Source organism: Ambystoma mexicanum, chromosome 12, assembly GCF_040938575.1.
Source record: "Ambystoma mexicanum isolate Mex_15411 chromosome 12, UKY_AmexF1_1, whole genome shotgun sequence".
Lineage (NCBI taxonomy): Eukaryota > Metazoa > Chordata > Amphibia > Caudata > Ambystomatidae > Ambystoma > Ambystoma mexicanum.
The window spans coordinates 448963265-448990968 of NC_090936.1; the positions used below are offsets into that span (position 1 = coordinate 448963265).

General features: G+C 45.5%; 1 protein-coding gene across 1 annotated transcript in view; it reads right to left on the reverse strand.

The window, feature by feature from the left end:
* ATP6V1E1 (ATPase H+ transporting V1 subunit E1) overlaps window positions 1-27704 on the reverse strand; it is a 451663-nt gene that overhangs the window by 288402 nt on the left and 135557 nt on the right. The window contains exon 4 of the mRNA XM_069628660.1: window positions 10654-10720. Coding sequence (XP_069484761.1) covers window positions 10654-10720 — 67 coding nt within the window. The remainder of the gene's footprint in view (window positions 1-10653; window positions 10721-27704) is intronic.

The following is a 27704-nucleotide window of genomic DNA, read 5'->3' on the forward strand; positions in this document are numbered from 1 at the left end:
GACATCATGGAAAAATTCGAAACACAATATGCAGTGAGAAAAATTGCTGATTCAATGAGCCGTCCCAAGTGTACTGAGCATGTGGAAAAAAGGAACCGAGGCAATGGGCGCAGCATGAGCTACTTGCACCAATGCCAACGTCACGACTGAGGACAGGACGGAGGCCATCAAGGGACACTACTAGACGACGCATCCGATACTATGAAAAAAAGTTTCTGAAGCTGCAAGCAGATTTGCCAATATATAAAAGATGAGGAATACGTGCGTGACAATCCATTCGAAGTTACTCTGGCTCGTAATAGACATGTGTTTTTCCCTTTTCTGGCATCTTTTTTTCTTTTTCAACAGAACGGTCTCTGACTTCAAAGTCTGGGTTTAGGGTGGAGGACACTGTACAAAGAATGGTGGTGAAAAATATGTCAGGACTATTTTCTTGGGCTTCCCTGATTTTATTGGGACTTACATCACCCATAGGGTCTTCTTTCTCGGTCTGATGATAAACTAGGAGGCAAGATATTCAAGGTATGTCTCGCTGGGTGCCTATACTCTCCGCAAGAGAAACAAATCTGGTCAAGGGTTTTTGATAATGGGGCAAGAGACTATATGATCCCCCCCGATTTTCTATAGTGAGGGTATTGGACAAAACGGTTTTATTCAGGGGTTGCCGTACGTGTTCCATTCCCCTGTGTGGTTTCAAAGTTTCCCCTTTCTCCCTATAATACTCATCATCGCCCTCTATACTAGAAGACCGTTTGTACCAGTTTCTTGATTGCAGTACCTCTCCCCATCTTCCAGTGGGTCTATTGGAAGAGCTAGATCTCAAATTATCTCCCTAAAGCGGGGAAACCGTTTCACCTAGGTTGGGAACAGAGTTTGGCTGGGGTGCTACTTCTGTTACAGTCCTAATCTCTTGGATAGATGGGAAGGTATGACAGACTGTCCTGACTCGATGGGTTATGAGCACCAGGCTGCTGAAAAATGTCCTCCTTACCCAATGGAATTGAGACGACATTGTGCAGGGCCCCGTGTGTCAGTAGATCATGGACCTCGAGGGGGATAGGTTTTCCAACTTGTTCGGGGTCCCTACATGAGATCGTCACGGGTCCCTACAAAGCTGTTACCATTGGGAAGAGACAATCTGATCCCATGTAGCTTTCTCCAGCATGTGTCATCGCAGAGGCATTGCTGCTGATGGCCGGGGATGTTTCAGGCTTTTTAAAGGTGGGAGAGAGTTCACAACCTCTTCATACTCTAAACTCAGGAGTCAGAAACTTTCTGTAGATGTTAGGGAAATGGGAAGGTTGGCATTTTATCATAAGGACTTGTCCTTGGCCTGATAATACTCAAAGTTAGAATCCAGCTCAGCCTCCCACTCTGAATGACAGTAGAATTTGTCTTGGGTCCTAAACTCATGGGAGGTGTTCTCTCGGATGTTCCCTCTCGTTTGAGTACCTTCAATTGAGACTTCATAAGTCAAATACCTGACTAAACCTCCCCCCGAATCTTAATAGGGTTGTTAAAAAAAAAATTCTAATAATGACTTGGAGATTTTCATTACAGGACAAGCGGGGTAGTATTCTTAGGCCTTTCTTCTGCTTTAGGTTTGAATAGGTGACTAGATACGTAGAGACATGGACTCGAAGGTCTAAAGAGTATTACCTTCTCTCTCCCAGGGATCTGTCAAAGGGAGTCAGCAGTTTGGAACCATTTCCCTTCACATTCTTCCTAATCAAATAAATGGATTTGGGGGTTAAAGATGTGAAAGTGAGTCCCCAACCTATTACTGCTTCCATAGGAGTAATCATCGGTTTCTAATCCGGATGTTGGATAGTGGGGTCAGAGGTCTTACTATGCCACCCACTACTGGAGAGAACTAACTCCATTGGTCATTTCGGGGTACAGGATGGATTGAAGGTTTTATATTGGCGATAGCCCTGAGGGTCACAGCTGCTTGAAGAGGGTCTAGACCAGCTTCCTTTACTTTCTAGCATGCTCAATTCGCTAGTAGTAAAAAGGACTTGAGTCCACCCTTTTTCAAAGTTGGATATAATGGGGCTAGAAAAGGTTCTGGTTAGGTTCAGGGTCCCCAAGATTGTGTCAACAGGGCAGTATCCCACTTCCTACAGCATATGTGAGGGTGTAGGAGTAAGACTCAGACACAAGGGTGGCATGTTGTTGGGCAAAGACTTTTATTAATAACAAAAACCGGGAGGGAGTTAGAGGAACTCCTAACTAAACCTACCTCTAAGAGGGGTTTCCCTGCCTCAACAAAACGAATAAAACTGTCTGTCAGAATGTCCAAAGCAAAGTTTGTCGTCCCATGTCCAAATCCTAATCTATGCCTCACAAGCTAAACTTAACATAAGTGATATGCTGATAGTGGATAATATTCAGAACGCCTACCTCCAGTTATTTAATAGATGAGCGTCTATTCTGTATTTCTTTTCGACTCATTTATATAGTGGTCTGGCCTAGCAGCAGAGCCCAGCACTGACTGATATCCACTAGTCAGTCAGTCAGTCAGTCAGTAGCTAGCGTGGATGTGTTGGGTCGCTTGCACCTAGACCTTTGGTTTAAGGCAAGAGTTCCTACATCAGAGGTTCTGAACTAAAATTAATTTAAATTGTTTTGAAGGTCCCGTTTTAGAAGGTGCGAACCTACTCCATTTGGAGGGGCGTGCAATTGTTTTTCCCTTACCTGGGCTTTTTCAAGGTACAGTTACAGTGACAATGTGTGCAATACAATATTGTGCATGTTATTCATATAGTACACTCCTGTGCATATTTTACATAATGTGTGAAATATGCACAGGAGTGTACCATATGAATAACATGCACAATATTGTATTGCACGCATTGTCACTGTAACTGTGCCTTGAAAAAGCCTGGGTGAGGGCAAAACAATTGCACGTGCCTCCAAACAGATTATGTTGGAACCTTCAAAACTATTTTAATCCATTTTGGTCCAGAACCAATAAAACACTATTTTTTACAAAACCTCAGATGTAGGAACTCTTGCTTTAAACCAAAGGGCTAGGCGCAAGCAACCCAACACACCCACTCTAGCTATAAACTTAACATAAGGTGAAAAGAGATGTCTCTTGGCTGTCAACCTGCAGCCCAGCTTTGTAGCTCCAAATACAAGTTCCAAAAAGTGTAGAAAAGCAAACCAAAGGTACCACAAGACTCAAGGGGTTGATTCCCTTCCTCATAGTCTTTCCAAGCGTTATCCAAAATGATCTGTCTTAAGGTCCTCCTCTTTAATTGGCAGACCTGACTCCCAGGCCCTGCAACAAGGAAGAATAGCCTGGACACCTTTTCCAAGCAGTCTTGACGGTACCCGATCCTTTGAGCAGACCCGGCTCCAAGGTACTGCAACAAGGAAGAATACACGATGATCTTCCCTCAATTGCTACGGATCCCACACCCTGTCCTCAGTACTAACACCCACGCCTCTTCTTCGACCACTATCCTGCCTGGTCTATCTGCCCCCCCGGGCCCACACCCAAGGTCTCAGTGTCACGTGTACATGCAAGCTTTGTCTCCATTACTGTTTGGGGTGCATCTGCCCAGTATGGGTCCCAGACCCGCTTCACTTGGTTACTCTCACAGTTCTCTTTGTCCAACTTCTCTTCAACCCACAGCCTCGGTTTACTCCCCTGCCAAAGTCTGAGTACCACTGGTATATGCAAACTTGGCATTCCTCTTTATTACTGTTTGGGATATGCTTTTCCAATATGGGTCCCAGACCCCCTTCACCCAGTTACTCTCTCCTGGTGAAGATTCCTTCTGTGCTTCGCTTCGGGCCTCATGCACCCCCTGGGTCTCCGCAACCCTGGGATTAGCCACCCTAGTACCTGCAGGGTCTTGGCCATCACCCTCCGGTTGTTTGCAGGTCTCCCAGGATCTCTGGCGGCTTTTCTGCCCGTCTCCTCTGCAGTTCTGCAGTTGATTCTCTGCCCTCCAGCACCCTCAGTCGCTGGCTAGCATCTTTCCTCTTCTCCGGTCTGCCTTCTGCTTCACGGGCCTCTCGTGAGTGCGCCGCCCGCCTGGACATCTGCTTCTCTGCGCGTAGCTTACCAAGCTCTCGTCCCATGCCGAGCTGAAACCAAAGACGCCATTATGCTCTTCTCCCTCTGCTTCTGAATGACAGCTGACCAATAGGATCATTGAAATGACTAGAGCGTGTTTTCTTTGTCAGTGATCTTCATTACTCCTGGCCTCGTCCTCGCCCCAGTAGTTCTTACTTGGGATATACTGCTAAAATACATGGGGGCATTAATAGTGTGGAATTGTAGGGTTTTTGAGGGAAGGTGGGAGGGTCAAAGGGGTACTGCGTTTTCCCAGAATCGTCACTACTCTCAATGGGGCCCTCCCTCCCCACGAGATCCTCCTGCTGAGTACCACCCCAAGGGTGACTAACGGGTAGCGGCCTCATGGGAAGGGGTTTCCCACTCCCATCTAAAGCAGAGCAATAACTCAAGATTCATCACACAGCCTTAATAATCTCATGGATGATTCAAGGATCTTTATTAACATCAATACTTTAAACTGGGGTTTTCCAACTCCATAAGACTGTAGGTGGACTACGCTAAGGGGCTTTTCTGGCTTGCCCACACCCTCCCGCCACCCCAACCCAGGCCTCCCTAGCACCAAAGGATAGCGTGGATTCTATACCTCAGTAACCCCCTGTCTAAATGAGCTCTTCTGCATCAGGGAGGCCTAAAGGCCAAGGCCTTATCTGACTGCCCGTCTGGGAATTCCTAAGTGTAATCTATTTTTATTATCCCAAAAATGGTCTCAGTAGGGTCCTTAATGGCACGGGTATGTTAAACACTCCCCCTTTAGCTGCTTTTTCCAGATCTTGCCTGCATGCTCACTCCTCTCTGCTCTCCTCCCTTCTCTCTCACCGTTTCCTCCCTCTCTCGTGCCGTTCTACTAGCTCCAGTCTTTTCATTCCTTTTCCTTTCAACGCACCCCCTCTCCATCCCCCACCCCCTTCTCCTACCACCATTTCCCTCTTTTATCCCTCTGGTATTCTCACACTAAGCTTTCTATTTTATTCCCTCCCTCCTTCACTAACAACTTCCTTCTACCTCCAACCCTCCACTGACTCTTTAGCACTCCCTCCACCTTCTGTCCTTATCCTGGTCCCTTAAGTCCACCTCCTCACCTTCCAACCTCACACAACACCTTTCACTCTCTTTCTATCCTCCAGGTATTTCATACCAACGATTAACTTCTTCTAGCCTCGCCAACCACTCCATTGGTTCCATGGCCCCCTTTCTGCACACAGCATTTGAATCAATCTCAGTTTGTCGCCGCCAGTGTTCGCTGGTCGGTCTGCTTTGCTGGAGTGTTGGTAAGCAGCGGTGTCTGCTTTTTGCAGGTGCACATGTCAGCGTCCTCTTTCTGCAGTTCTCAGGGCAATGCTGAATGACATGTTGGTACTTGCGGTCCAGAAATAAAAAGAGAACTCCGGACAGCACTGAGGGTTCAAGGCATTGGGAGACAGACATCCGTACCAAGATCAATCATCAGAGAACAATTGGGGGGGGCAGGAGGCGGGATCAGGGGCTGGTGTGTCCTCCCAACTCCCTCCCCCGCCTCTGGGGAACGACAGGCTCTTGCATACATCCTGGTAGGCCTCCTACACTAGGTTGGCCGGGATCTCCATTGCCTTCCCTGACAGGGCCAAGTCCATGGCCCTGTCACAAGTGCCAGTCATCATGCATATGAAAATGCATAGAAAGGGTAGAATTTATCTTTGCTTACCGTCACTAAAAAAAAGCTTCATAGGCCGTAGCCATTGTGTGGTCCGACTGTGTAACCGCTTTGAATAGTATTCTTAAAATGTCACCATGTACTTTGACAAGGTCAGTAATCTGAATGGATGGAGACCTCTCTCAGTCTGGCGTGGGAGGCCAACCAGGGTGGATACTAGAGCCATTCATGGACCCCATAGGGGGAAGAGCTCAGTTGGGAGGGCCACCAGTTGTCCCCTTCCTAAAATCCTGCAGGAGTATCAACAGAACCACTGTGGACCACTCCATACCTCCAGAAACCAATGCTGGCCAGTTTGTTTCTTTGCCTTTCAGATCACCACAACATACAACCAATATGTGGGCAGACCACCCGCAAGTCAACCCAGTACAGCCATTCAGCCAACAACTCCAGCCATCCCAGCATTACAGCCATCAAGAGAGCTGCCAAACCAGAGGGCAGCAAGCTCACGTAGCCACCAGTATCACTGCTCAATAGCAGTAGCAAGCGATGCGTTCCAACAGCCACAACAGAGTTATTTACAAATAGTCACACTTGCCACAGAGCAGCTTCTGAATACAGTGAAAGATTTTTACCAGTTTGCCTCAGACCTTGCCGCAACGTGGCCCCCTAACGAACTAGGACACTCTTCAGTGCAGGTTGCCATTGTTTCAGCAAGGTGGCCCCGCACAGACGAAAGGGAGCTGGGATTAGCCCTCTATTTGTACACTTTGCCCATTGTAACACCTCCCAGGCAGGGAGGCCCAGGCAAGATTGGTCAGGGCACGAGGCCCAATGGGAGAAGAGCAGGGGGCGGGGGACAAGGAGGATGAAGGAAACACTGGTTTTCCTCCGCTAATGCATTTGCTGACGTCTATTCAGTCTATTCTATGCGCCTATTAAGGCAGAGAAACTGCCAATCTCATATGATAGCATCCAGAGGCAGGACCTGCCCTCGCAGTGTGGCACAAACTGCTCTTGTGCAGTGTGTGCACCAAATTAGAATTTTATACCCTGCATAGCCTCTTACTCAATCCATCTATACATCCAGCAAACACTCACCCACTCAGTCACCAACACTCACAGGCACTCTCTTTTCACAGATACACACACACACCTCACTCACCACTCCAGCACACACCCTCACCGATTAATTCAATGATCTATCAAGCACTCACCCGCTCACTCCCTATTCTTCCACCTTCTCTCTCACCAATAAACGCATCCAAAACATCCTCCGATTCTCACCCATTTATCCATCCTGCAGTCACCCTCGCAACGCTGCTTCCAAAAGCAGCAAGTAATGTATTTTCAGCTGCAAAGGCTGCCTCTTTGCTAACAATACATTTGCCCATCGGATACAATGGAAGCTGTGGTTTTCCAATTGAATTCAATGGTTGGTAACTTTTCCAGATCTGCAGAAAGAAAAACGTGCACACCATAACATGACACCAAACAGACAAAAGACTGGTGTTTTTTTTAAAAACGCTTTAGTACATGTTTTAACAGTACACAATAAATACAGGTGAATCAGAGCAGCTTTAAAAATCAGGGATCACAGGATATGCTTTGCTCAACAAAATGCTCATTGCATGTTTTAGCAGCTGAAGTTCAATGCCTGAATTTGAATGGGGGGCGGGGGGAAGAGTATTCCCAAATTAATTTCCAGTAGTAAGTCTGACTTGCTCTTGACTTAAATTTAATAACTAATTCAAAGTATAAACTAATTATAAATAACTCAGACTTAGTGGACTTAGTGTTCAATAAATAGCGAGCGCGAGTTAAAATCAATAACATAAGCAAACTAAATGGTTTTTGCAAGTTTTTAACAAATCAGTGACTACGGCCAATACTAAAATAAAAATATTAATTGAAGGAAATACATTTGCCACTTTGATTAGATTGTGTTGCATACATAATGTCCTTTCAACAAAAGTGGTCTTCACTGGATATGCTTAACCAGAATGTCCCTGTAGCAGTAATATCAAAACTTAGTCTGCCAGAATTATTTTAAAGCAGTCTGTGGGGAGTGAATAACTTCACTGTAATGAAAATAAAAGAAATGCCTTAAAGTGTACCTTCAGTCACTTGATTTAGGTCTGTTCTTTGCACTGAAGATCTATTAAAAACAGGCACTGACAAGACCAACAGTTTCGGCGTGTGCATTGGCCAGGCACTGATATAACATGCCCAGATAATTCCACTATTCCCAGCTGTTGTCATTTTCGTGTCAGGTGGTAACATTTTAGCAGTGCCTGCCAAATGCATACATTGCCCATGCCTACACAAAAGCCAACACAGTTGGCTCTGCCAACTCTTGTTCCGGTTTACAGTGCACTTTACTGGTCCAGGCTATGTGTATCTAGCAAAGAAACTCTCAATTGTGTTTGCAAAAAGGAATAAACTACCACGCTGGGGCATATCCTCCCTCACCTTGGAGCAAAAACATGCCCAAGATAGCTGCTACGTGGCCCTTTTTGGTTTTGGCACATTTGGTAGTGGCAACACCATAAGGCAGACAATTGCTAGGGATAAGAGAAGCAAGGGTATTGTAAACTGAGACAATATGGCTGGCAGGGCCTAAATACCATTTGTTCTTTTCAGATACCCTGTGCCACCATCTACCAATTATGGGTTGTTTTGAAATGTGTGTGCCAATCATCAGCGTAGTAACATGTCACATATCTGCAAAGTTCATCTCTAGGGCAGCACAGTAATCTGAGCAAGCCTGTCTTTCCTTTCCGAGAGTCTCTTCAATGAGCTCATGCTGATGTCTTGACATTGATACCACCCCCACATGTGGTTGCAGAAGTCCACTGTGTGTAGTTGCCACGAGCACCACATCAAGGTGCACACTTCCCATTAATAACCTCTACCAAGCCCCCCCCTCTGTATCACATCCTCTTTCTCATTCGCTCTACCATACTACTCCTTTCTCGCTCCCTCTAACGGACGCCTTCCCTTTCTCTCTCCTCCATGCTCTCGCTATTTATGAAGCTCTTCCACCGCCTACCTCTCTCTCCTGTGCTCTCATATATATCTCTCATATATATCTCTCATATATATCTCTCTCTCTCTCTCTCTCTACATGAGTTCATCTCACCCTTTCAGCAATCCACATTCATGCACCCTCTACCAGCAGAACCCTTGTTCTCACTCAACCTTGGTCTCCCACACATCCCCTTTATCACCCAAGTTTCCCCTGTCTTTACAGCCTAATACACACCCAAGCTCTCACACTCCCCCAGACTCTTTGAACCCTCCCTCTTTTGCACCCTAGCTCACGGTCTTGCTCCAACCCCTAGTTCTTACTCTCGCATGTGTCTGACTCTGGGCTAATCCTTCCAGCCTCTCAGAGGCACAGATCGACAAGTTGCCATTTCACAGAGTTTTATGCATGTCTATTCGAGTTGTGAAAGTACAATTGCAAAACCCAAACCAGATTGTGGAGTCTGATCTTATTTTGTACTCTGGCACTTGTAGACTACAATTTAGGAAGGGGTGAATATGCAATACTTTCTTTTTTTGTTTAACATTCTTAGTCAAAGTATTTTATTCTGCGCCCCCCAACTCTTGAAAGGACAGTTGCAAAACAGTTCCTTTTTAGGCAAACATTAAAAACAATCATTGGCAAACTCTACAAACAAGGCAAAATATCAGTGTGCACTACTTTTTATTGTTAATCTGAAGTTCCTTCAAGCACTAATTTGGGGACATATTTCTGAACTTTTAACTACTAAGTACTGGGAATGTATGCTGCCCAGAGGTATTGCCAATTCAACCTTCCTTTCTGTGGAGATAGATTTGTTGGTGCTGCTGATCAAATGTGGCTAGTGTTTTAAAATGTTCATGGGCTTATCAGCCAATCGAAAAATACCCCCAATCTGTGGTGGTGATCCACGATCAAAGCCTGACCAATCAAATTGAATTACTTTTCATTTGCCAATCAAATGTAAGCTTTGCAGTTTAATATGCACATCGTGGATTTAACTGTTGAAACATACAAACTCAAAATGCTAACAATGATTTGGATTGTTTTCCCCCCCAATTGCTTCAAAATTAAACAATACAGATGTATCAACAGTTTTAATTAAGACATGATTAAGTTGAAATGAAAACAGTATATTTGGCTTTTTTTATTGCTACCATTTATTCTGATTAAATATTTTATAAATGAAATCTTAACGATGTCTTAATTGAAATAGTTGATACATTCATTTTTTATTGAATAGATTTTCACCAAACCAAACAAAGCACTCAAGTTGGCCTATACGCCCGCTCCTCACAAAGCTTTGGGGCAAATACATCAACGTTTAGTTCTGACATGAAAGCAAACATTCCAATAGGAGGATTTTAAAGATGCAACTTTTGGGACACCTCCACCCATAGTTCTACCCTTCAGGTACCCATGTGCCTAGAAATCAGAAACCAACAATCACTGAATGGCTAACAGAAAGTCAAACTGGTGATGTGACTTTCAGTACCCAACCAACAGACTCTAGTCAGCAGCACCATGCCTAGTATGGAAACCCCCTTATCTGTATCAAAAACCCAGTTGTTTTTGGTGAATTTCACAGTCTACCATTATCAGAGCCCTGAGCATTTGGAGCACAACTCTGGCCCTAAACTGAGACGATAAGAGGCCACACCAGTGCAATTTCTGTGCCATGAAAATGCTAATTAACACAATTCAACCTATACATTTACTGGCCAAAAAATAAAAAAGGTACTCCAGTGAACAATTTTACCAACTATCATATTGGTATACGTTTCTAGAATGCCAGAGGTTAAGTCTTTTTTGCATTGCTTTCTGGCAACAATAACCAGCTGCCCCTTCGACTTTGCAATTAAAACAGATGTCTTACTTCACTAATCGGCAGTTCATACTCACATTGATAAGGTCGTCCCTGGCCTTCAGGACTTTCAAACGTGCCTGATTCATCAAGTTGGACATCTGACTGAAAAATCATATGGAAAACAAGAATCAGCTTCTATAATGTGAACCACAGTTCACACACATTACGAAAAAATAAATGAATACAACAAATACACTGGCACCAAAAGCATGGTTTGTAGCAAACTCAGAATCTGGAAGCACTAGATTATACATGATCTAAATCTGGTTTTATATGCATGCAAAAATAGGTAAAGTAAGGATAGGCTTGGAAACATGTCTGACTGAAACATAGCTGGATTTGCCATTGCTAAGCGGTCTCAATAGAAGGAAAGAAGGAAGACTACAACCCGCTGGGGGTCCTTTTTAATACTTTTCTTTCATTGGTTAAAATCAACCATCAGTGACACAAACTGTTACAACTACTGAAAATAAATGAAGGAAATAAGTATATAGCTTATTACGTGACCCAAATGGTACAAACCATAAGGTGGTGAAGTTTGAAAACAAATGAGTAGGTAGAACAGTTTACACGCATGCAAATATTAAACACTCAGATGCAATGGTGTAAAAGCAAGGTATAGCTCAAATGGTCCACAGTACTACATACATCGGTGTAAGATCATAGATTTAAGGTGACTAACGAATTGAGAAGTAATCCCCATACCATAGCATTGCATCCTTCGGCAGGTTCCCTTACAGCAAACCCCATCACTTAATGTAGTGTTGGCCCACATATTTTTGTTTCATCAACAAAATCTGCCAGTCACAGAACACATGAGGCCACCCACGTTAGTGCAATCGGTCTTCAATCCAATTGAAAAGTATAGCTTGGTGTCCCACCTCAGAAGTCCAGTTCTGTGGATCAAAAGCCCCTGGTAGTTTTAGTACAGCCACAACTCAGGGTTGTGTTGAACCACATAAGCTTCTTCATGATTTAATGAATCTGGCAATAACATCACTGCTTCCATGGGGAGAACCTCCCCTCAAATGGCCAGGGTGAGGCGGATGCCCTCTGACCCAAACTCTGTGTGGTTATTTGAGAAAAGATCATGGAGGGGGAGACAAACCACATGGAGGAAAGGGTGCCTTGTCAGAGGAGAAATGGCATTCCCCCTTGGTCCTAAAACCTGGTAATTCTCCTATTATACCACAAACTCATATGGTATGTTGTAATATAATACAACACTACAGCAAACCCAATATCCGTCCATTGGGGGTTTCCCCCAATAAAACCAATAGGAAGTACTGGGACGAGGAGGACAACAAGAGTAATAGAGACTACTAGAACCTGGAAACCAAAGTGGCGCTCTAGTTGTCGGAAATAACTAAGTAATACCGGCCCATTTAAATTGGTTACAGCTGGGGAAAAACAGACAGAACTTTTGGAGGATGACTCTCTCTGAGCAGATATTAAAGTTACTCACCGTAGCTCCCAGGAACAGTTCTACCACGAACCACGTATACTTAAAATGTTTACCTGTTGTAAATTCGGGTGAGCAGGTAGTTTTGGGATCGGAATCGCAAGGTCATGATTAGGGAGAATAAGGGGGTGTGGGGAATGGGAGAGCACGTAGGGATTTTGATTTTGGACAATGTGATCAATTAAGTGGTGATGTACTCTTAACCTTGTTATCCATGTTGATTCTGTTTAAGAAGAAACTTCTTCCCAATATTGTTTGGGTCAACTCCCCAGCTATGACCTGAAGAATAAAAGCTCCATTAACACCTTTTTTGCTTCTGGTAAACTTTGTGAAACTGCTCTCTCATGTAAAACCACTGGAAAAGACTATCCCTATACTGTATATGTCCAATGACAACCATGGACTCCAATTCCCATAAACACTTAAATCAGTGGTCTTCAATCTTTTTTGGCCTGGGCCCACCTGAGCAAAATTTGGGTAGACCGGGCCCCCCCCAAAAATGCCAAATGGACAATATGTACAAATGGCTATGAACTATTGCGCGCCGTCACCACACCATACTCCCAGTATAGTCCCTGGGCTCCCCCACCTGCTCCCATCAAAGTCACTGGTCTCCCTCATCTCATTCCTACAGTCCCTGGGCTCTCTCCACAGCATCACAGACCGTGGGCTCTCCCCACCCTGCTCCCACCACTATCTCAGTGCTCCCACCCATTCTGCTCCCAACACAGTCCCTGGGGTCCCACCACCCCGTTCCCAACACAGTTCGAGGGCCAGTGGGTGCTGGTGAATTGGAGGCGCATAAATATTTCCCACAAAAATGCCATAGCGACCGAGCGCAGCGAGGGAACATGAACCAATCAACGGGGGTCTGCGGGGGGATTTCTACCCGTGAATTTTTTTAAATAATGGGTTAAAATGTTGCATTTTAGAGCATACTTAAAAATAAAATGGGTAAAAAGCCAAACAGTTTGCAATTGGCGCCTTGGGGGGCCAAGGGGGAAAGCATGGTATTTTTGACTGGACATCTATGATAGATATCCAGTAAAGAAAATATCATCCCTCTCCCCTGGTCTCCAGAGCACCTCAGAAGGAGAGTCGATTTTGACAGGTGACTAGGAGTAATGTGCAACAAAGGCATTTTTAAAATGCCTTTGTTGTACAACCCTCCTTCCACACGCGCACACATCATTCACACAGCAATCACGATCATTCATACAAGCACCCATCACCATACACTTACTCAAAACACAAGCATACATGCATCCATACACACATTTAAATAAAAAATAAATGAACATAAACACACCTTCTGCAGGGGCCTGCGTGTGGTTGCCGAAATGCCCCGCTGCAGGATGCTCTGGCCATATGTGCGAGACAAGTACTGCGTACTCCCAAGTACTGATACAAGGAGGATGAAGGAGTTGATACAAGGGAACAGGAGCCTGAAGCTCAATGTGCAGACCAGTTGATCCACAAAACCACCTGTGCGCAGGAAATTTAAAGATGGCAACCACACTACGGACTGTGCAAGTTCATGGAGAAGACGTTGGTTCCTCTGCAGAGGCTCTCGAACACGGGAGACACAAATCGGTGTGGCAGAGCAGTGTAGTCCTGAGACAGGAGCGCTGCAGTGCGTGTCCAGGACGTGCCATGAAGACGCCGGGAGCCGCCAGAGAGAGATCCTAGGCACTTGGCACCTCAAAGAGGCAGCGTTCTCCTTACCGGCACCTGAAGTGAAGACGGCGTGTGACGGCGGAGCCGCGAAGGAAGCCTGAAGGATGTCTGCACACTCCAGAGTGAGAAGCGAGTGGCAGAGCCACGCCGCAGATGTGCGAACGGGACCAGACACACTGGAGAGTACTGATGAGTCAGCCCAAAGCAAGTGGGGACCCTAAGCATTCCAGCGACCGCGCCAACATCAATTTGAATGTTATGAGATTGCTACTACAAAAACCACAAGAAGATTGTTTGAAAGAAGAAAAGGCAAAGTACAGATCAAAACCCCAAAGTTTGAACTAACATTAAAGCAGACACATATACCGAGTCGAGAACGGTATATGCAGTTTGTGATACAGAGGAACCGGGAAAACACATAAGTAGTCCTGGCAAGATAAGGAAACCAGGGAATTGAAACACAAGAGACGCCCTGGCAAGGGAGATTATTTATTGATCATTTGTAATGCGCTTTATACAACAGAATTGTGTTTAAAAGCGCCACCAGGCTAAATGGGAAGGGAACAGGGGAAATGATAACAGTGGCAAGAAACAAAAAGCAACAATATTAGATTTACAGTTGTGGTGCTACTAGGCCTTGTGGCATTTGGCCGCGCAAGTACATAGATGAGAAGTGCAGGGGATGGGCAGGGGAGCAGAGGAGTGGAGAAGTGCTGGAGGGGGGCCCAAGAGGGACGTGCCAAAGGGGGACACGAGGAGCACCTCAGGCTAAATGCTAGTACAGACAGCTCTCAAGGGTGGCATGTGGAGCAACCAGGCAGGGGCCCGCAGGGCAACACAGTGGGGGGGGGGGGGGGGTTGAGGGGGCTGGTAATGACTGGAAGGAAGGGCCCAAGAGCCTGTGAGGTTCAGGAGTATCATCAGGTCACCGGTCACAGCGGCAGAGGGGTGATTAGCAAGGAAGGGGAAAGAGGTAGAGAAGAGCAGAGTTTTGAGCAGTTTCCTGAACTTAAGGAGGTCCGACTCAAATCTGAGAGGCCAGGGAGGCTGTTCCAAAGGGAGGCACCAGCCGCAGAGAGAGATCTGCCCCTCACTCTCTGCTTAGAGAAGCGTTTGACAGTCAGAGTTGGAATTAGAGGAGCGTAGGGCTCGAGCTGGGGAGCATTTAAAGAGGGAAAGTTGGAGATAGCGTGGCCCAAGCCCCAGAAGGCCGTGTGGATGATGCAGAGGGTCTTTAATTGTAGACTTGCAGCCACCGGGAGCCATTGTCGAGATTTTAAGGCTAAGAGATACAGTCCCTGGGCTTGGGGCCAAAGATAAATCTTGCAGCCTTATTCTGGATTAGCTGAAGGGGGCAAAGAGCGGAGAGCGGGAGAATGAGAAAGAGGCTGTTGCAGTAGTCCAACCTGGAAAGGACCAGAGCTCTGGAGACATTGAGCTTCTGGGGGAAGGTGAGAAAGGAAGAATGCCTCTGAGGAGGTGGAGCTGGAAGTGGGATTTTTTTGGTAAGGTCCATATGTGGGGGGTGAAGGAGAGGGCGTAATCTAAGATGACCATGAGGATTTTGGTCTCATAAAATGGTGAGGGTAGAGGGCCCCAAGAGGGTGGCCAAAGGGTAGGAGGAAAAGAGGGCACAGGTCTTCCGATGAGGAGGGTCTCCGTCTTACTGACATTGAGACAGAGATCGCTCGTTGAACACCATGCCCGAATGGCGGACAGACAGTCAGGGATGAGAGAGGAAGGATTGTAGGAAGTAGAGGGAAGTTGGAAGGAAAGCTGTGTGTCATCAGCATAGCACTGGAAATGAGGATAGAAGCAGGAGATAAAATGAGCAAGAGGGGCAAGATAGATATTGAAGAGCCAAGGCGATCGGATAGAGCCCTGGGGGACACCATAGAGAGAGGGTGGTGGAGGAGGAGAAAGGGCCCAATTGCAGCTGGGAAGGGCAGTTAGTGAGGAAAGCGGTCAGCCAGTCCAGTGCCCTGTATACCAAGCAATTGAAACTATGAGAGTAGTCCTGGCAGGAGAGTACACCAGGCAGTTGGAAGTGCATAAAGAGTCCTGGCAGGGGAGTATAGCAGAAGATTTGCAAAACTACAAGAAATGTTAAAGGACAGCGTTTGTTAGCCAAAGGAGAATCTTATGTTAAAGAAAGACTGTTACAGAACTTTGTAGAGGAGCAGATGGACACATCATCCCTAGCTTACACCCTCTCACCTCCATCATATTGGAACAGCAGGAGAAGAGCCCTATGTGGAACACCAGGTATTGTCCCAATACCGCATCCAGTGTATGAGAGACAATATTCTCTTAAGACAACCATAGCGAATATGCCATCGCAACGGAAGGGTGGAAGGATGTCTGCACACACCAGTGGACATCAAAGAGCTATCAGTGAAATCTGACGAGGGCAGAGTGACATCATTAAGGAAAGACACAAAGACGCAGTGAAACGATATGCAAATATTTAAAGAATGAAGATGTAAACGAAGTAACAAGATAGACATTTAATCAAATATGAAGAAATCATACGCACCAAAGAAATAAGTGAGAAGAGATTAAGTGAATGTACATATGCAGAAACGCAAGGTAGATGACACAGAACCTTGCTGCAGAAGAAAATAGAACGTGACTGAAGCAGCCATGAGAAAGAGATGGATATGATATGATAAGGCATTTATAAGGCGCCTATACATAAGTGTTTCAAGGTGCGACGCGGAAAGGGAGGGGGAACGGACAGCAATCCTACTAGGCCGAGTGTCATTCCGATCGAACAATTGCAGGGGAAGGGGAAAAGTGCGGCGTGGGAGGGGACAGTGCAGTACAAGGGGTAATAGCATAAATAAAACAATAAGAGAAGTAGGGCCAGCTGGTGGCAAATGCAAGGGTAAGTGCAGACATCAGGTGTCAAGTGCTGGAGGGGGGACTAAAAGGATACAGAAAATAGTCCAAGTGCAGGGGTTGCCAGGGAGGCAGTGCAGGTTTGTAACTGGTGGGGGAGGGGACCTGGGCCCGAGATCAGGGGGTGGCCAGGTAACCAGTACAGTTTCAGCCAGGAATTCATCAAGGGAGAGGAGGAGAGAAGGCAGAAGCAAGGAGGGAGGTTTTGAGGTGCTACCCGAACCACAGATGGTCCTCCTCAAGGATGCCGGACTTGTGTTGAAACCAATCAAGCTACCTGAAAGACAGACAAATTAAGCAAAGACGAAAACATCTGAAAGTGCCAAGTACTGGACAGCCAAGGATGCAGAAAGCTTCTGTGAGGTTGAGCAACCAAGTCTCTAGGGGCCAAGAGGAGTAATGACACCCAGTTTAACTGAATCAAATAGCATTAAATAAAAAGGTTGAAATGGACAAAATCATGGTCTCTTCACAAGTAATCCAGAAGTTGAAAACAAGGGCTATTTATTAATCTCTAGACAAAGATAATGGTGTACCTACAAGTCCCAGAACAGAGAACAGGCTGCAAGGTCAACTACAAAGGAGAAGCATTGGCTTGGGACCTGACCAATGAGAGATGAACTAATTGGGCAAGTGGGTAGCAGTCTGATGCTGTTCGTGCACCAGAGTTTTGTTTATCTTACATGCTGCTAGCAAGCCGAAAGCCCAAGGCTGGGAGAACATGCCAACCAATCACACGGTCTATGTAGCAACATGCTATACAATGTTGATCAGGCCAACCCGTTTCTGTTGTGCAATAATCTGTATTATACGTATTAAGAGGTGAATCAACGCATGTCTAGTAGATGAGGGGCATCCCGTGATCGGTATATATGTCCCCTTAACCAGCCCCTCCCTTCTATAGGTTTTTAAGTTTGCCATGTAGGATGATGTCATAGATGATGCATGTTGGGGGTATAAAACCTTTGTGTAATCAAAGTTGAAGTGTGAGTGTGTGGACTACATTTCGTTGTTCACCAGATTGCCCTACTTCATTTGAGCTGACAATAAAGTAGTACTTTGCCATATTCTTAGAGTCTGTCTGGTTATTTGGATCCAAGATCATTATTGGTAATTCCATCGAGCATGTGAGACACTTCAAGATGCTAGAGCACAACTTGTTGCCTAACAGGAGTATTGTGTTTCAAGGAGAGACACAAAGGAGCCGTTAGTAAATAGACATTGCCATCGCATTTAAGAATCCAGGGGAAGGGAACCACCCTCTGCATCCAAGGTCTTTTCACCTTGGAGAACCTTTTTGTTGGAGCTGTTCTAACTTTCATTTATGAACACTTTTTTGGCAATATCAGGTTGAAGACATTTCCTTTCTCACTTTAGTGTTTTGCTTGTAGTGTGAGGGTCAGGAATGGATGTTTTGGCCACAATGACGGCTTTTCAGTTATTGACCTCCTGATAGACAGATCCTTTGTTTTTAGGTAGGGAAACTCCTCTTTAAAATAGGGTCGGTGTCATGATTCCCGCCCCTCATGTCCCCAGCCCTCCAAGATGTCAGGCTGGAGCCAGGCCACGATCACCTTCGTGGCCCTCAAGGGCCTCTCCATCCCTCCAAAGACCCACTTGGAGTCAGACTTGGCGCTTGTGGCACCAGACTCACTCACTCCCATAGGATATCATTGGGGATTGGACTTGTAGTGCATTGATGGGGACAAGATGGGTGCCCCCACATATTTCGGTTCCCAGAACTGCATCTGCAGTCTAGTCTTTTGGGTGTGGTTCAGCCCAGAGACACCTGGGATACCCAGAGACTATTTAAGCCACACCCAGGCTGAGAAACATGCTTTGCGTTTTTTGCACCTGCAGCGTGACACTCACCGTGTTCGGATCGGTCTCCGGTAGGCCTGCATCTTTCTTCTGCGCTCAGCTCCTGCAAGAAAAAGAACACCGTTAGGAACAGCCTTACCTTGCGGGTCTTCTGCCCATCATTCATCGCTTCTTCTGTTCTGCTGGCATCGTCCACGGTGTCATTCCCATCCCGGCCCGCCGCTTCCTAAGGAAAAGGGAAAAGAACAGAAAAAAGGCATTAGTAAGCATTCAGCAAATGTTCGCTTATTTTTAAAGACTGTACGAGCTTCAAACGCTTACCTGAATCCCAGCCACTCTGGGGGAACTCTGTCTCCGGAACTTCTCATCCATCTGCAAGAGGGAAAAGACACTCCAGGTTAGCGTGGAAACGTCTAGAGGCGCCGCATACTGCGCTTACTCACCGCATTTCTTCTTCATAACCGACATCCACACTGAAAACGTTGCGGCACCTAAAAGACACAGAAAAAGAACTCAGTTCAATACAAATATTAAAGGGTCGCATCGCGCTCTCACTCACCTTCAGCGCTACTCATCTCAGCAGCAGGTCACCATCCCCGGACGCCGGCCGTCATCTAAGGAAGGAAAGGAGCGAAGTTAGAGAACTGTTCAAAAGACTCATTATACTTACCTGTCGGACTCTTGCCAGTGAAGTAACTAGGCAGCAACGAGCCTGCATCAATCAACGCGCCCCTGTGCTGAAAGCAGGACGGAGAGCACACTTTCCAAGAATACTAGGTGAGCTGTGGATCAAAGGGAAGGGTTGGACCCCGGGGAAGAAGGGGTTCAAGCACACAGAGACAATAGGGAGTTAAAGTCTACCAATCCTATGTTTCAGGCCCAGTCTCCAGTCGAGTAGACTCCAGGGAAGGGTTCGAGGTCGTAAGAGGTTAGAACAGGCTGTGTGACGTCCCCGTGGATACCAGGTGAGCGTTACAGTCTGAGAGGTATTTTCCCAACCCATTTCCATTCAAATAAAAGTCTTTAACCAAAAACATGACAACTTTGTGTCCAGCTTTCATTTCTGACCCCTCAAAGGAGAGAGAAGGCATGGAAGCAAGATGAAGTGCATGGTCGGGAATGAAGTTGGAAAGCGTACTAAAGAGCAGTAGGTGCAGAGGATAGTAGTGGAAGATAATGTCATCCAAGTCAGGGCAAGCAAGTTCTGGCATGGATCTTGAAACAATCATGTGAAGTTTAAAAAGGGACTCTAGCGGTATTTTCCCTCCCAGCCATGCTTAATCAGAAGCCTGAAAGAGCATAAGTTCATTTTTTGTGCTCTGCCTTAAAACCCTCATGACTCCTAAGGCAGAGGTACCCCAAAAGTATCCCAGCAAAGGTACCCCTTCTCTGTTAGTCATGTGGTTGGGCGGCGATGGCTTTTTTTTCTGTGTAAAATGATTCCCCAAGGTTGAACCCATTTGACCTGTCTGGGTCCTTTTTGTCCCGCTCCTCTGTTCCACAAAATGGAGATTGTCTTTATTTGCTTCAAAAACCCGACTTGTCCACCTTTGCAGGGTTCGAAATTGAGGGAAGGTGGGAGCTGTTTAGATCCTGCCTATAGCCTACAAGAGCCTGGTTAGCTTGATACCAACAGCTATCAGTAGCTATTTTTGGCGCCTCAAGCCAACAGATGCCGAACGGGTACACTTATATGAATATAACTGTGTGTTTGGGACAATTTGTAAATGCACCTTAGTACACATCTAACATTTAAAGCATAAGAGGTCATAAATAAGGGACAAAATGTTATATTTGCGTCTTAAGTGGAAGTTGGATTTGTGGAACGCTATGCACTAGGTCTTTGTTCCTCATTGGTAGCTCCTGGTCACTGGTGAATGCTTATAAAATCTTAATTTCGAGCCCTGCTTTGTGAAGGCGGGCGGAGGTGACCATCTGTAGTCACCCTGAAACCAATTCTGCCTGGCAAATGGTGGTTCCTGACTGATATTGTGGATTCATTCCTTTGCGCGAGAGCCCTTCCTGAGTGCAGGGTGTATTTGGAGAAACAGTCTGCTACTGGCAGACCACCACTTTTTTTTAAATTGGACTTGGTGTACGATTGGGTACTGCGTTTACACACAGCCTGCTGGTGGGAGTGAGGGTGTGGGGGGCGTTGCAGGCCTCTTTACTCAATCGCCTTATTTATCATTGGAAATCTGTACGGCTAGCACAGAATGCCTGCTGCGAGGAAGGACCAAAGCTCTTCACCAGCATCCTTTGACGCTCCACCAAATCAGACAGCAAAACTCTGTATTTCCAGAAGACTGGAAGGAACGGACTGTGGTGCTCCTTCCCCCCTGTTGCGGTGGGAACAATTGGATAACTGCTCCTGCTCGAAGGCCTGGTCTGTCTGAATCTGGAGCTCCTGACTGACTTTATTGCCAGATCTATAAGTGGGAACTATCAAGACTCTTTGCCGAACCAACCAAAGTATCCTCATCCCACGACATCAGGGAAGCCCCATGGTTCCATCTTCCCAGTGTGTGAAGCTGCAGGGCCCTGTGCTGCCTGTAATCCTGCAACCTCAATGCCAAACTCACCTCCTGGGGCCCATGTGATTTTTCAAACTTTTGTTCAATATTTGCTGTTCCTTGCGGTCTTCTGAACCCAATTCCATCCTCCGCAGCCGAATCCTGTCCCCAAGGATTATAGAGTAACCCTGCATCCCTGACTACTGCAAAAAAACAGCTTCTTCGCCTATTAGTTCCCCTGGCTCAGACCTTTAACCTGGGAATCGCAAAATAATAAATCAGACTTCCCAAGGGTCTCGTGTTCCTCCTGCACTGCTGGGTCGTTGGTGGAACCCAAGGTTGTCGGCAAGCAATATGCACAGCCCACAATCCATGGACCCCCTCTTGATCTCCAAGGGTCTTCTGGTTAGGGATTGTAAGGGTTCATATAAATATGGTATTTGGTTGACAATGTTTTTTTTCTATTTACATATTTTTGATGCTTGATATCCTTGTAGTATTTTTTATTTAAAAAAATAAGATTTACATTTTTCAGGGATGGACAGGAATTATTTGTGTATATCTCTGGGTACTTGCATTTTAATGTTGGTTTTGTAACGTCAGGCTAACACGCATATGCTGCCTGATGACGTGCAACATGGTGATGTCACGTTATCACGCTGTGATATCACCATGGGAAACTGACCCAAGTGCCACACGAAATGGTTATATTTAAGATACTCGCTACTTTGTAGCAGCCCTTTTCGGTTGCAGTTCTCTGCACCACCAATTCTGGAAGGACAACTACATGCTTGTGTTAAGTTTCTAGACAAAAGTTTTGGACCTCTAAGTTACAGTTATGCCATTTGTCTAGTATTTTGCCATTCCAAGGAGGCAAATTGGTCTATTAGAATTAGCATTTGTATATTTTTGTGCCTCTTATAGTAATGTTCTTCACAGCTGTGATGCTGTAGTTTGGCACATGTGATTATGAGGAGAAGGTACAACAATCTTTTTTTATTGAAGCTTCATGCTATTCACTGCATACGTTACCCTCTGTTTGCTAATTAGGTGATTTTGAGGACAGTTTTATTTATGGTATACTACATAATACGTGTTCTCATTATTAATTATGCAGTCCTTTGCTCCACTTCATATGAGGTAAGGTAGGAGTTAATTGTCTATTGTAATACCAATGACTACAATTGATGATTGTAATAGATCGGGCAGAGCAAGGATCACATTAAGTGTGTATTCAATATGGACTATAGAGATCATCCCTGTCTGAAATGCATTGGTCATGGCTGTTTCTGCCACATCAGGTGGAAATTAGATGGGTGAAGGAAGGATTGGGCGATGGAGGGGTAAGGGGGGGTTTGGGGACGCAGTGGAGTGGTCTTGGAGAAGTGACAGACAAGACATTAAAAGTGATATCCAGTTACTGTTTGTAGCGAGAGCAACAGGCAGAGAGGGCATGAGCAACAGGTAAGGAAGTAGATTTGTGCATCCTCCACAGAAAATTGGTTGGAGAACATCAGTTGGCCAAGGGTTGAGGTGGAGAGGGTGAAGATTAAGGGGCCAAGGATATAGCCTTGAAGGACATCAACTGGGAGGGAAGATGGATCAAAAGTGGCAGGGTTCTAAGTGAAGGCAAGGGACTGATGAGAAAGGTCGGACTGAGACAACCCAGGCAAGGGCAGGGACCTGGATTGAAAGGTTAGCAAAAGAACAAAGAGAAAGGAATGATCCAACATAATGAAGGGCACTGAAAGGTCCAGTAAGATTAAGGTAATAGTTTATAATGGTGAACAGAGATCAGAAAGTTTAAAACTTGTGTGGGCTGAGCAGTAGAATGCTGGCTGAGAAATCTGCATCATAGGAGACCCTTCAGATAGTAGTGTGTCCAGATAGGCTCACACATTAAAGACATGAGGATTTTAGAGTGTTGATCGAGGAGAGACACAGGTCAATAATTGGAGGGGAGTTGGGTCAGAAGAGGGATTCTTAAAAGATTGGTTGGACAGTTGCTGCCATGCAACAGGCAGGAAGGATTCCTAAGGAGAGCGAGATGTTGTAGGGGAGGAGAGATAAGAGCAGGTGTGAGGTGTATTATCTTGACAGTAACTGGGAAGAGCGTGTCAGTGGTGGCACAGGAGGGGGTTAACATTCCTTATGAGAGATGTGAATTCACCAAGGGGTGGAGAGAGAAGACAGTGGTTGTGATAAGTTGTTGGAAGGAAGGAGCGGGTAGAGAGGGATAGGAGGGAGCGAGGCAGTCACAAATGTTTCCAATTTTAAAGAAGTGATTTGTGGCAAGAGAACAGGAAATACCACGACAGCGAAGAGGAACCAGCATGGCTTTGAGAATACACTAGGTGAGATCAAAGAACTAAGAAAGTAGTCTTGACCGAGTCAAGAACCGAGGTGAAGGAGAGTAGGGCATTCTCATAAATTAGGAATAGACTGGGTATATGGTCCTTGTGCCATCTGCTTAGGTGGCACTGCAGGTCTATTTTGAAGAAACTATCCAAGGGGTGATCTAGGGTTGGTGGCAAAGAGTAGGGGGAGGGGTCAATATACAAGAGGGACAGTGATGATGAAAGTGAGAGTCAAGTGCTACGTTAAAATCTGAAAAAGCACTTAAATAGCAGAGGCCTGGGCGGGAGCAAGAAAGAGGGAGGCAAAGACTGACTATGTAGGGTATCCTGGAGTCTGGTTTTAATTAATGTTTCAAGACAGAAGAGATTTGGAAGGGAGGAAGTGAGGGAGGAAAATTGATATGCTAAAGTGGATGATGGGAGCGGTTACACAGGGAGGGGTCATTAGTGAGGTTCAATGTTATCCTATCCTCCCAACCCCCCACTAGTTCAAGAATTTCCTTAAGAGGGAGTATATGGTGGAGTGAGATAGGCGAGTGGTCCAAGGAGAAGGATTGGAGTACATGTTTGTGGGTGGGAGTGATTCTGGGGAGGTTAAGGTCACCCATGAGTGCTACTGGGGCATCATTTGAAATGCAGTCGGGAAGGATGTCCAGATAAGAGAAGGAGCAGATGGACCAAGAGGATGCGAGAGGGAGTGGGTGGGATTAGATGGGTAGCAACAAACCCAAACGGAGAGTGGCAGAAGGTTTGAAGTTGGGTGAGGAACAAAGGGGATGGCCTTGTTTATCACTACTACTGATTTAGAGGAGTGGGTGCTTTCTTTACTCTTTCAGGAGGGTCACTGCGTCTCCCGTTGGTGAGCTCCGCTTGTAAACTTTACCCACTGAGCTCATGACAATACAGACTTCACATGCAGTTCATTGGGCATAACCAAGGACTGTGCCCTAGAAAGAAATGCGTACATTCTATGTTTCTAGTCTGGGACAGAACAGTATTTACCTACTGCACAAAACAAAAACAAAAAGGAGAAGGAGCTAACGGAGGGACTGAAGACAAACTTTTTAGGAGTAGCAGAGATAGGTGACACTATATTCCAGGGCCGAATCTTCTTCACTGTACATTCAAAAGTAAACAGTAGCTCTGACAAGAGGCCCAGAGCTTTACCAACCTTTCCTGCACCTCCCTTCCCCAGAAGTCTCTATCTACAACTTCAATCAGGACCAAACTATAAAATGCATCTCTTGAGGCGCAAAGTGTCTTAATGCCAGGGAGTCCGAAAGAAACTGTTCCCTGAGTGAGTAACCTTTCTGGCAGAAGAACTAAATCAAAGAAAATGCATCAATGAATATCTTAATAAAACACAAATCTAGGCCACACACCCTTAGTGACTTTGTGTGAGTAGAACTCTTAGATGATTTTCTTTCCTTCCAGCAGACTGAGGTTCTGATGCATAATAATTGTGCTTTGCCACAGCTTATTTCCAGCAGACGAGAGCATGCAGAGAAAGTATATCTGCAAAAATGCTGTTCAGCAGGAATCCAGGCCAGGGACTTTTTGGCCCATGTGATCACATCAACTGACTACGTCTACCAAGGACAATGGACTGCACAAATAGCAAGGATGTCGTCACAATGGGAGCGGTGCCTAGGCTCCTCAACAGATTCGCTAGGCACCAAGTCGTCAGAAGATGTGGTAACTGGCAGTGGGCACAGAGAAAGAACTAAAAAGAAATGAAAGGATGTATTGTGTTGGTGGGATGCTTCTGCCGGGAGACTTAGTGATAGATTCCAGAATATGTTTCGATTCAGTGAGGTGATCAATGACCTATACATGTCAGGGGTCTGGAGGGCGAGTCAGGCTAGTGCAGTCAGCTCCAGATAGATGTAGGTTGCTGGTTTTCTGGTCTTGCAAGACAACAGTAAAGCAGTCGCTGCTGTCATTAGAAATTGATGTGCAAGCATGGTTTTTCCAATGCCTTGCACTGTTAGTTGTGTGACCTTCCCTGGTTGCTAGCAAATATTTACCAGTTAAGAATACTAATGGGACACAATTACATGTATCCCAAAGGATGCTCTAGAAGGCACCATAGCGTTGAAATCCAGTAGAGTTTTAAAACGAATCTTTGTTCCCTGTGGAAAAATGGGACAGGCTGTTGCCATATGGTTATGGCTTCTGGAAACCTCACTCTTCTGGGGAGGCTGTAACTAGAAGCTAAGCATTTCTGTAGTTCCTAGGTTTTTCTACTTAATTTGGGAGTTTGCAGCCTTACCTTATTGAAGTCTAATCAGGGTAATAGGGGGATATTCTGCCAGACTACCCTGGACCCAAGACGATGGCGAGCCAAATAATATCTTGTAGAAGGCCTGCTGCTGCATGTTGACAAGACCAATCTTATGAGGCAAACCTCTGCCAGTGTCCGACGACTCCTAAAGCAGCCAGATGGAACCAAGGAACCAGTGCTCCAGTCCCGTAACTTGAGGGGCATAATCAGATTGAAAGTATCAAGGATCCTGGTTTCTACAGCCAGCCACCAAATGTGCACTCGCCAGTAGCCATTGGCTAGTTTTAACGGACTCCTGGCAAGTGAGAAATAGTGTACCTGTGTGCACATGGGGGAACAGAAGGGGAAGGGGGCCAAATTACTTTATGCACGGCAAGTTGGGAAGGATAACTGACGCACTGTCTTTCACAGGAGCCCCCATCAGCACTTGCCATTTGCTGATGTGTCCACTAAGTGGCAGTGCTGCAAGTAGCAACACGCCCAGGTGGAAAGTAGTTTATTTTTGTTTTCAGTTTTCTGTGGCACCTCGCATACAATGGTACATCGATTTCAAGAGGTGTGGCCAACAGAACAAGAAAGGGATTGTATTTTTCTATTCATCTTTTCAGGATGCCCTGGCACATATGAAATGTGTTTTGTAAAGCTGAACTTAGCAGCATTGATTGACAATATTCTTGCAATCCACAATGGCTTGTTTGATGAGCAACAAGGCCAGGACGGTTCAAACCTAACAAATAATGGTAGACGCTTGCCAATATAGCTGTATGGAACGCAGAGCACCGGTCATTAAAAAAATCATGCCTTTCCAGCAGGCCTCCTGAAAAACAAGATGTCGCTGCCAACCATGGTGGGAGCGTTGACTGCTAACAAACTGAAGTGCTCCGCTCCAACCAAGTACGGATATATCAAGGGGCCAGAAAGACCCCTAAAGGACCACCCTAAGGTGACATTTAACCTGGTATTGAAGAACACATTTATTCTGTGAGTGAATCTGTTAATCCAGACAGATTGATTATTAAGTCAAACAGCAATAGGCCAACTTGCACTGTTGAAAATGCAGCACATGGCATGTTTATTTCATCTAAGAATGTGAAACCTGATGTGAGATGTGTACAGTTAGGATTTAAATTGATATATGTGTTGTGAGCATCAAATCAGTTAATTGGCATTGTGCATATGTGAAGCTGAAGGTGAAGCTTGCATGTGTCAAAACTATTGTGGAAAGTGTGTTGAAAAGGGCAGGAAGGAGGCCAAACTACAAAATGGCCAAAGGACAGGCAAAAATCTAGTGGCACGGCTGTTTTAGATGGCACGGCTGTTTTAGACTATATGGTACTCTAATTGGATTATGTGGGAAAAAGCAAAAGTACATGATAACATGTTCGTTTTTTTAAAAAACACACACTACAAACGGTATCAGCTGCCACCAGGCCATCGTGGATACATCTCGACTATTCACCCAAAACCAGGACCTCTATTTAGTAACGATGGAAAATTATATGATTGTGGTGTGGAGGTCAACATTTGAATCTGTCTGCTGTTAATGCTATGTACAGATTGTGGACACTTCATTAAATGTGAAAAATAATAATACACTGTACCCAAAATTCAAAGAGGCCAGACATGTTCGAGAAGTGCAGTTAATTAAGATGCAAGCCTGGCTGCAGTACTGGAACTGGAAACATCAAAGGGAAGAACACAAGCTACTCACTTGGATGAGAATGCAGTTATTTTATGAAACGTGCTCTCAGTTACGCCATAATGGAATGGGCACGCTCTTGTAGGCTGCAAGCATGAGCTAATCAGCTTCCAGCAATTTAGATAGCTAGAAATGTGACCGCTATATGGGACTTCTTCCTGCAGCATGTTCTTCCGAGGGGCTCTCGCCTACAAACTTTATAAGCCTTCGGAACCCAAACAGATGTTCTACCACCCCCAACCCGAGAAACTAAACCAAATGTACTCCAGCAGTGCAGATATTTTTCTGGTGCATGAACTTATCCCCATCGTTTCTTTGCCTTGTGGTCAGGTCAACCAAGAATTTGTGAATTACGTGGGTATTATAAAAAAT